Source organism: Aristolochia californica, unplaced genomic scaffold (assembly GCF_029961685.1).
Source record: "Aristolochia californica isolate CCGP_79_NKW_82.1479 unplaced genomic scaffold, dmAriCali1.0.hap1 SCAF_5, whole genome shotgun sequence".
Taxonomy (NCBI): domain Eukaryota; kingdom Viridiplantae; phylum Streptophyta; class Magnoliopsida; order Piperales; family Aristolochiaceae; genus Aristolochia; species Aristolochia californica.
The window spans coordinates 3,598,974-3,609,297 of record NW_027182214.1 but is presented as its reverse complement, the minus strand read 5'-3'; the positions used below and the strand labels follow the sequence as shown (position 1 = coordinate 3,609,297).

The following is a 10,324-nucleotide window of genomic DNA, read 5'->3' as shown; positions in this document are numbered from 1 at the left end:
GTAAGCTATACTTATATTGCCAAATGGGTTAAAACCATCACTTGTAAGCCCTAAGCGTATAGCAAACTACAAGTGCTCTTTGTTAAGTCACACCAAAATTCTGAATTTTTCGGATGTATGAACATATCAGTTTAATCCAAATGCACCTCGACATGCCACTTCATATTCTAGATTGTATCATTTTATGTAAACAGCCGTTGAAGTCATGGTTTGAGTCGAAAATAACATAAGACCTTCTACAGGACTGACTTCTGTAAAAACGAGAGATCGATTTTTATTTTCGATGCCCTATTGAAATCATGGTTTGAGTAGAAAATAACATATGACCTTCTACAGGAATGACTTCTGTAAAAATGAGAGATCGATTTTTATTTTCGTTGCCTTGATATCCTGTTCGATACATAAAGAGTATATTATCCAATGTTTTATTGCTTATGTGGGAAATTGTTTTGATGAGCAACAAAGGGATGAGAAGCTTCAAATGGATTAACAAAAAAAAAAAAAAAGAGGTTGCTTTAGTTTAATTGAGCCTCCACCTTGGCTTTGGTGTCAAGACAGGCTAAAAATCTGATCATCAAGAATCAAAACCCTTTAAAAAATGTGCAAATCCGTGTTAAATAACGAGGGAAAGAGGTTTCGCAATGGTGGTCGGTGCCCGCAATGATCGTACCATGAAGCTTCCTGGGGTTGTGCAGGGTGGAATTACGATATGCCCTCCTACGTGCATGGTGGGTCCACTTCAGTTTCTCAATCATACTATGTAGGCAGGCCCATCACATCCATCCCCATCAGGCATCCAGCGATTGATTGGTTCACTATGAATCTGGACCCACCCGGCTGTTACACTCTATTTCACAAAATCCACGGACGGTAGGGCCCACATAAAGAACAGTATTATTAGAGGGTCATTTTCGTCATTTGATATCGTACATGGATTCATTTCCGTACCTAACTTGTGAAGCGCACATAATCTCTTCCATCTGGGCAGGCGAGCATCTATAAAACCCGGTTGGCCGAGGACCGTCGTCTCTTCCCTCATTGACAGAGATAGACAGCTCACGGAAGCCTCAGAGAAAGCAGAGCGAGAAGGATTATGGGAAACGGTCTGAGGTGTTGCTTGGCCTGCGTTCTCCCCTGCGGAGCTCTAGACGTGATTCGAATCGTCCATTTAAACGGCCTAGTGGAGGAGCTCAGCCGTCCGACCTCCGCCGGAGAGATACTTAAAGCAAATCCTAACCACGTACTCACTAAACCCACCTCTCAAGGAATGGTCCACCGGATTTTGATCTTGTCGCCGGAATCCGACCTCAAAAGGGGTCGCATTTATTTCCTAATTCCGACCTCGTCGGTGCCTGAGAAGAAGAGGACCCATGGTAAGAAGTGTTCGTCCAAGAAGAGCGACAAGCACACCACCAGAAATCTCCCGGTAACGGAGATTCTCTCCGAGAAGATGTCTTCCCGACGAGATCGCCGGAGCGGCAGGGTTAACATCTGGCGGCCTCATCTCGAGAGCATCAGAGAAGACTCGTAACCCGGTCCTTCTTGTCATACGTAATTCAATCGTCTTGGTTTCTACGTTTATAATGTGATTATTGATCTCTTGTGGATAAACTACATTTTTTTTTTATCTCTTTCTCTTCCATTTTCTTACTGCACAGAAGGTGTGGCAGCAGAGGAAGTTTTATTTTCTCGTGATTTTTTCTTCTTCTCTAGAAGTATAAACCGTTCCTTTTAAAAGCAGTACTTTGAAGAACTCTGGAGGAAAGAAACTACTGGTCATTAACGATAACGTAGCTGATCAATCAGAAGAACCATTCGTCTTTGCGCATTTTCAAGGCCATTTGAGCAGAACATAATGAAATAAAGAAGCTGGTTAAATGACGCCAAATATTCTAATCTGGTTTCAGGAATCAGGAACCTCGGTGGCTCGTCTTCTTCGTGGGGAACACTCAATAATGACTCTTAAAATATAGGCTAATTATTGAAATAAAGTAATTAATCAGAAACAATGGGATTGGCGTCTAATAGGGGAGTAGTCTTCTGTCCTGAACAAACCCTAATCGACTAACTTTTCACAAAATACAAACTCAAATGACTCAGAACCCTCTCTGCATACGAGAGGCAACTCATCGATGATAGTGTGGAAACCTAACCAGGAATCTTAGGTCATGGTGTATGCATTTTCATAAGCAATTATAAAAGTATAAGGAGTCATTGGCTTGAAGCAAGTATAGGATCATGTGAGGGTCAATATTAAAGTATAGAGCGAGTTAGATGAGTAGAATAATACTTATGAGCTGTGGCTATGATTGAGAGAAGAAAAGGAACAAAGACTGGTTTGTTTGTGCAACCAAGGAAAAGGAAAAGGCCAAGGCTATATAGCCATTGTTGAAGACTTTGATATCTCTACTCGTTATTTAAAGTGCAGTTGCTGACCTTCGCACGTTCAGACAAATTAACGCCGGAAAGCTGTCAACCCATCCCTCCGGTGAATAAATTACAGACAAATATGTTTCTTCTGCTCCAGTTTCTAAATTGGGTGGTCTTTGTTTTCTTCTGAATATCAAAACCAGGCGATCTGAGAATCGGCCAAAGGAGTCTGTTCATCGAGCCTCGTGCGATTCTACGTATCGAACGTGAAGAAATGGCGGATGCCGAGGTCACGGGCTCCTTCCGGAGCTGCCTGCTCGCCACCGGACAAGACAGGAACCTCATTTCGATGGGAGGAAAATGGAAAATAATAGAAATTATTACTCTCTTTCACGTCCATTTATTCTCTGAGCATATGGGTTTCTACTTCACTCCTTGTTTATCGATCCATTTCATGGCCTCCGAGGTGATAGATCCGATCGCAGCACGTATTTTATTTTTATTTCTTCCCTTGTTCCTGATGATTGTCGAGTAATTGTGAGTTAACTAGGGATTACTGAAATTAAAAGCTGTGGATAAACCTTGTCCCTGGACATGATTAACATAGATCAATAATCTCGGTTTTGGTTTTAATCATGGTTTACAGGTAGCTGCCAACTGCCAAGACGGTGGAGACCAGAGGTGGCAACTCCCATTTTTTATGAGCAGAGCTTGGATTTTTGAGTTGGGCGGGTGATTTTATATTTTTTTATTGTTTTAACTTTTACGTGATCGAAACAGATATGATCTGTAAACAAATTTTAATCTTATTTATGGATGATTACTGCTTTTGGTATTTGAACTCTTATCAAGTGTTATTGGGAGCTTAATCACTACTTTTTGTATTTGAACTCTTATCAAGTGATTACTACTTTTAGCAATAGATCGCAAGGTGTTTCGAAACTTTCCAATGCCAAAGCATAGTTCATTGTCATAGGTGGTTCAGTTTATACTCTAATGTGGTTCAATTCAATATCTAACATAGGTTGCTTGAGTTATCCTTCTTCAACAACAAACAAAACTAGGAGATATCTCAAGCAGTAAATAGAAAGGAAGATGGCGCTGTTGTGCTACGTCTCTACCGATGTTGGTCACATATTCGTTGAGTATCTCAATCAATGGCTTGAGAATAAATCATCAACTTGATGTTGTCGTAGCATTGAAGAATAGTTGGACAATGTTTTTGCAAGTATTAGTAGGTGCAGAGATAAATTTCCAGCACCATTTTGATGAATCACGCAAAGGAAATTAAACTCATGGGAGTTCTGAAAATCACTGCTCTGATATTATGTTTTATTTTCTAGACTCTATCTATTACACTCTTTGGTAAGGAGAAGAAGAAGAAAAGAGGAGAAGAAGAGAGGAAGATGAACATGTTGAGGAGAGAATGAGGGAAGAATTAAGGTTGTTGACTTGAGTCCTAACCCTCCCCTTTAAGTTATATTTATATATGCCAAATATTCAAAATTTATAAATATACCCTCCACCCTATAAAGAGTGAATAAGGAATAAAAGATCATAAGATAATTACATCAATGACACCCAATCTTACCTATATCTTCTAACAATTAGAAACTAGATTTACGGATATTTCTTTAGAGATACTATTCTCCTCATAAAATCTCATTCTTGGTGACATAAAATGCCTAAAAAATTGAAGTATTCTGTTGTCACTCGAACCTTTCTTGTTTTAAATATTAATTTCTCTTTGTAAAAAACTCTGATTGAAAACTTTGTTTTTGAGTCAATATACTCAAAATACATTATTTCAATATATAATTTATAGGAACACAATATTATGGATATTTGAACGTCAAGGACAAAATGGGTATTGGGACTGAAAAACATCAATAAGGAAGAAAAACAATAACACAAACCAAAACTAATAGAGAACAAATAAAAAAAGGATCACATTGCATCAATGAGTTGACCAAGTCGACTTATAAAACCTAATTTGGTACCATGTTGAATTAAAAAAAAAAAAATAGTTCACCGACTTATTGCATTGACCGGGTACAATGAACATCTATTCATAATAGAGAAAATGAGTAGAATAAAATTACAATTAAAGCAACCAAGTTCGAATCACACCCAAAATATAATTCCTAGTTATAATCAAAGTAAACAACTACTTAAGATAAATTTAAAATAACTAAATAACTCTTAAAAAAAGTAGAAATCTGAAAATACTAAACTTCTTCCTAGGCTACACCTCCTTCACATGATACAACTTTCCATGAGAGTCATGTTAGACTCCTCCATATTTATTCTTCAACAAGCCCCATCCCCGAGCTAACTATATGTGCTTCAAAATTGAAATTTGAATTTGCTAAACGCAATTCGGACTAGCCTATACATTCAAAAAATGGAATTTAGAACTCATACCCACATCGAGTCAAAAAGATTTTTGGTAAGTTTCCCATGAAACATTTGGAATGAATTCTCACACTGAAATTGATGGATTTCCCCACCATGATCATAAGCTTGCTGAAATATAGTAGGTGGCTTGAGTTTTAAGGATCTCAACAAGATTAGTTGAAAGGATGATCAATTTCTTATTATTTCTCTAAGGATTTCTTATGATCAATTTCTTATTTTTTCTTATTATAAATCTATCTATACTCAGATTAGTAAATTAGGGACTAAGACACTATTTATCGATTCCCTGTAAAACAGAAAATGAAACGAGCATGGTCATCCATGATCCATGATCCATCTCATCCCTATACTCCCACTACTGGATCTCCTTCCTCTGGTGAAAGCAATCGCCAACGGCGACTAAGAGCAGTAGCAAACCGAGGAAGCTTCACTAGGGAATTCGTTCTCGTCACCCCTTTGAGAGCAGTCCATTCATCTCTGGTATCAAACCTCTCTGAACCTACATTTTCCACAGTTTGTGTGGCTTCTGACAATTGTGATCCTCCATTATTCACACCGTCTTCCTTTGCATCAACACCAGGTCTAAGTGATGAAGACAGACTCTTCAAGAACAAGCAAATTACAGTACAATCATCGACCTTTGAAGTCGGGTATTTGGATCTCCATGCTTTCACAGCATGACGCACCAGTGTTTTAGCTGCTTTCGATTTTTGTCTTGATGAAGCTACAATGTCTATGACCTCTTGGTTTGATAACACATCCCATACCTGAAAACCCAACATTACAAAGATTTCAAGGTTGTGTTTGATAGAGATAAAGATAAAGATGATGATAGAGATAAATATATTAGGTGATTGAAATAGAGACAGACTCAAATCGTAGAGTTGTAATCAACTACAGTCTTTGTTGTAATTCTATAAATAGTGTACTCCTAATCAATGATAATCACGACAATATTATTCTACATTCCTATATTCTACAGTGTTGAAACCTCTTGTTTTATTTGAAAGCTGATTTTACCCTTACCCCATCAGTTGAAAGGACCAAAAATTCGTCCTTGTCGGTGAGTTTTCTATAAGAAACTTGAGGAATGGAAATAACCCCATAATCCTTGAGGCAGAAGTCTCCAAAAGCTCTGGCCATTGCCAGTCCTGGACTGTCCTCATCTGGTAGCCATACTCTGTAAACATCAGGTTCCTCAGGTAGAGCTAAAACTCTACCTCTACAGTTTTCTATTCTTTCAGCTTCTCCTGAAATATGAACAAAAAGGAACAAAGAGAAGATTGAAAACCATTAGATGGAGGTTTCAAACGCAACTCACACAAGCAAGGGATAACTAACTTTCAACATTGGGCTTCAGGTCTACTGTGAGTTGGACGGAAGTGGGACGATCACTGCTGTCTCTGGTGCAGAGAATTGCTCGTGAATCTCCCAAGTTAGCTATTATCAAGTCTTCTCCCTGAAGCATTACCCCAACTCTCACTGCCACATTTAAGGTGAGCAAAAACTAACTTCCATCATGAAGGTGAGCAAAAACCAAACATTTAGAACCTCGAATACCTGTTTGAGAATGGAAACAGAGGTAGCTCCACTGCAGTAGCAATTGAACTTGGAATCAAGATTGAGCTCCTTATCCATCTCCTTGTATGCCTTAACAAATGCAGCCTTCCATGAAGAGAAAAATGGGTGGCAATTATTGTCGTTGTCATCATCTTCATCGTTATCCACGATATCTTCATTGTTATCATCATAATCTTCTTCATCATCACTCTTGTTTGGTTTGGGTGGGTTCAATGCCTGTGTGAGCTTAGATGGGAGAACATCACGAACATGTCTGGCAACTTTGTGACCATAGGGACCATGACCATCGAATACCCCACAAAAGATTTTACCTTTCTCACCATTGAAATCCTGAAAGGTGTATGAACAGAGATGAAAGGTGGCAGTAGTTGTTTCAAAGAAATAGAATATCGTTTGATCATAACCACCTCAAGGAGAAAAGATTGGGCAAAAGGTGAAACTATCCACCTAATTCCATTGGAATACATTAAAGAACTCAACTGACACCATAAGAAATGCTTGAAGAAAGAGAAGCCTAACTACATAAAATACATAAAAATCCCAATAATGTCAAAGGAACAGATCAGCAAGTACACCAAACATAAAATACATCAACTACCCACCAAACTGATAAACATTTATATGAAATAACTAATAGCAAACTGTAACCAAATAAATTAAAAAGTCAGAACAGTACAGATGATGAAACAGATTTACCATACAACAAACCCTGGCAGATTATCAGAAAACCAGAAAGAGAAAGTAATGGTTTTTGAAGGAACTGAGAAGTGAAAATTAAATAAGGAAATGAGAAGAAAAGTAACCCAGTCGCCTCCAAAGATGGACAAATGAGATACGAAAAGAAAAAACAGAAAAATGATCAGGAATCGGATAGTCCTGGGACTAGAACATCAACCCGCAAGGAAGAATCTGTTGCTGTAAGAGCACATTGCAAGAGAAAAGAACTAATAGTACTAAAACCACCCACCTGGTTTATACCAAAACCAAAATGATGATCTCTTGAAGAGAGGCAGATTTGCAACAATGTAAGAGAGCAGAGAAGTCATAACAATATTGGATAGACTTTGATGAAAGAAAATTTTGAATCAAATAAAAACAGTTCCAGTTCATGCTCACCTCCCATATTGTCATGGCATCCTGATTAATGCCTTTCCTTCCTTGTTGAGCATGCATTGATGCAAAGGGATACGAACCCTTCAGCCTCACAAGTGCCCCAGCCTCACCCACGCGTCCCTCATCCTTTTCATACTTTTCTTCCTCTTCTACCTTTCCAAACCCATCTGATCCAGCTTCCTTGCTGCAGCAGGCACCCATTTTCTTTCTCTATCTGCGCAAGAAGAAAGAAACACAACTGGCTAAACCTCGATCAGCACTCCATAAATAACAAGTAACCCAGCGAACCAGAAAGCGTAAGGTCCTTGGATGGAACAAGAGGAAATCCCTGGCAGGCAGTCGGCTTGATAGCTTCTGGACGCCACATTTATTCGAGAGCATCCTCGTTTGCTTCAAATTTATTTCACAGAGACAAGAAGAACTGGGTGGGGCTGAACCTGGGTTTTTTTTTATCAGATTTGGCCTTGCTTTTCCTTGTTTCGGTGATCGATAACCGATGGGTTTTTCAATACTTAGGATCCCAACAGAATGAAATCGAAAGGAGAAGTGTTCCCAACGATAATAACGCTGTAAAACCAATCCCATCCCGTCTCTTGAGGAATCTAATCTACCCCAGACAAAAAGATGATCAAACGTGGGCTCCATGCCATCCCAAAATTTCTTCCATTTCATGCCTACAAAAAGTTAGAATCTGGAGTTTAAAAAATAGTAAAGAAACATTAAATTAAAATTATGGAAAACAATAAAATTTGACCCAAAAATTTCCAAAACCTATTCAAAATTAATTTTAAAAATTTAAGAACTATTGAAAATAATTAAAAACTACCATTTTCAATAACTAATGAATCAACAAGCTCAAACTGCCCTTTATACAGAATTTGTTTTAAACTGTCAATGCTCGAGTTAGTGTTACCTTGTAAATCATTAAGACCTCCATGTTGGCCAAATCTGTGCAGAAAAGAGAGGAATCAAAAAGCCTTAAGATTGGTCTGCCTCCTTTTAGGCAAAGGTGCCACTACATGTCACCTCTTTTTGAAGACGTATCCAAACCTCTTGAATGAAATATCAGCTTAATACCAAGAGAAAATGGCTTGGATCCCCTGTCAGTCACTCTTTGAGAACGAACTTCTACCCAAGCCTCTACCAGTTACCAAGTGCTCAAAACGAAAAGATGAGTGGATGAAGCTCTTAAGGTGTAAATAAAATACTTCAATTGCACATTTGAATAAGATTCACTCTCCATATCAGATAGACCTAGGAGGCTTTAACCATTATCAACTAGAAACCAGAGATAACTTGTAGTAGACACCTGGAATGATAATTTCTTTTAAAACGTTGATAAAACATGCACACCCTAGTGATGTAGACAGCCAGTCCCAAGGCTACAAAATTGTAACTACACAAATCCCCTACCTTAGCTAGAGATCACTCCTCATTCCTGTTAGAATAAAATGTAATTTTTGTAGACTTTATGTAAAATCTCTTTTTTTTTTTTTCATTTCATCTACTTACATCCTTATTTATATACAAAACTTATAGTTAGAATTAATTATGGTATCTCAGATCATCTCTGAAGTTTGTGTTACGGAGGACTTTTTCCTCTGTTTTTAAGGACCTGGATAAAGTCCTCCTTTGGAGGATCTCATGCCAACATAATCCCTCAAGTTGGTGTGTATAGATCTCTGATGCCCAACTTGCCAAGTGAATTGTAGAAGTTCTTGCCACATACTGATTTTGTAATTATGTCTGCCAATTGGTCTTTAGATTTAACAAAAAGGAATCAAATTATTTTGGCTTCAAAGATTTTTCTCCATGGTCGGATATGGTCTAGGCCATATATTCGCTCTTCTTGAGCGCTCCATCGGGTTCGGTGGGGGGAAGTCTATTTCACGCCATAGGCCCTCGAGTTTACTGTAGAATTTTTCAAGATAGTCACTAGTGTCACTTGTCGTCAGAGATCATATACCTAGGAAGTGTCCTTGCCATCAACATACGTAGTAGTAATGTCGGTAGTTTGGGTCGTGGCTGAAGCTTTGCTCAAAGCTTCAGTCATTCTCGTGGTCTAGTCGATCACGAGTAGAGGTGATCGAAGGAGATTGCCGTTCAAATACTCCAACTTGTCTTTGACTGAGATATACATTTCGACAACCTAGGATAGGTCCGAGTCTGGTCTAACTCGAGTAGGGTCCAAATCTGGTCCGGGTCGAGTCTTAGTCTGAGTCGAGTCCTGTCTGAATCTGGTCCGATAGAGTCTGGTCTGAGTTGAATCTTAGTTTGCATCTAGTCTGAGTCGAGTCCGGTTTGAATTTGGTCAGGGTCGAGTCTGGTTTGGTCCGAGTCGAATCTGGTCCTGGTCGAGTCTTGGTATGAGTCTGGTCTGACTTGAGTCCGGTCCAAATCTGGTCTGGGTTAAGTGTGGTATGAGAGATCGCATATGGGAGAAACAATAAAAAAAAAAGTATCTAATTGTATGGTTTGAAGATTAATCAAGAAGAGGTTGTCTTCTTTAGGTGGAATATGACAGCATAGACAGGGATACCAACTCCAATGTTGAAAGTAGTGAAGACTACAAGAGACATCTTTACGATTGGGTACTTCATCATGTAGAAATTGTATATGTTCTTGGCATGAAGGTAATAAGGCTCATCTGCCAACGGCCATGTCCTCTACCTTCACCCAATTGAGTGAAAACCTCTTCATGTTGCTTTCGAAAGAGCTATCTCAAAGGATTTTAACAACTTAAAGCTCGACCTCATCGCAACCATGACTTCTTCTTTCTTTCTCTCTCGTTACCCCTCATCACCCCTTTGTCAAGAGATGAACGATTTGCCCATGCCCTAAG

General features: G+C 38.8%; 2 protein-coding genes across 2 annotated transcripts; one reads left to right on the top strand and one right to left on the bottom strand.

The window, feature by feature from the left end:
- Nucleotides 1–1,093: 1,093 nt before the first annotated feature.
- Nucleotides 1,094–1,531, top strand: LOC137965104 (uncharacterized). Its single transcript, XM_068811509.1, has one exon. It carries the CDS (start codon nt 1,094–1,096, stop codon nt 1,529–1,531), a length of 438 nt encoding a protein of 145 aa, XP_068667610.1.
- Nucleotides 1,532–5,044: 3,513 nt separating this feature from the next.
- On the bottom strand, nt 5,045–7,958 carry LOC137966202 (probable protein phosphatase 2C 73). Its single transcript, XM_068812754.1, has 5 exons — nt 7,486–7,958; nt 6,349–6,699; nt 6,130–6,247; nt 5,815–6,038; nt 5,045–5,555 (listed from the first exon to the last, which is right to left on the bottom strand). The coding sequence occupies exons 1-5, from the start codon at nt 7,681–7,683 to the stop codon at nt 5,133–5,135; spliced, it is 1,314 nt and encodes a 437-aa protein (XP_068668855.1). The 5' UTR covers nt 7,684–7,958; the 3' UTR covers nt 5,045–5,132.
- Nucleotides 7,959–10,324: the final 2,366 nt, after the last annotated feature.

Coding starts and splice junctions, on each gene's coding strand:
- LOC137965104 (XM_068811509.1), top strand. CDS start 1,094: ATGGGAAACGGTCTGAGGTGTTGCTTGGCCTGCGTTCTCCCCTGCGGA.
- LOC137966202 (XM_068812754.1), bottom strand. CDS start 7,683: ATGGGTGCCTGCTGCAGCAAGGAAGCTGGATCAGATGGGTTTGGAAAG. Junction 6,700..7,485: donor ATGCCATGACAATATGGGAG/GTGAGCATGAAC, acceptor TACACCTTTCAG/GATTTCAATGGTGAGAAAGG. Junction 6,039..6,129: donor CCTGAAGCCCAATGTTGAAA/GTTAGTTATCCC, acceptor TTCATATTTCAG/GAGAAGCTGAAAGAATAGAA.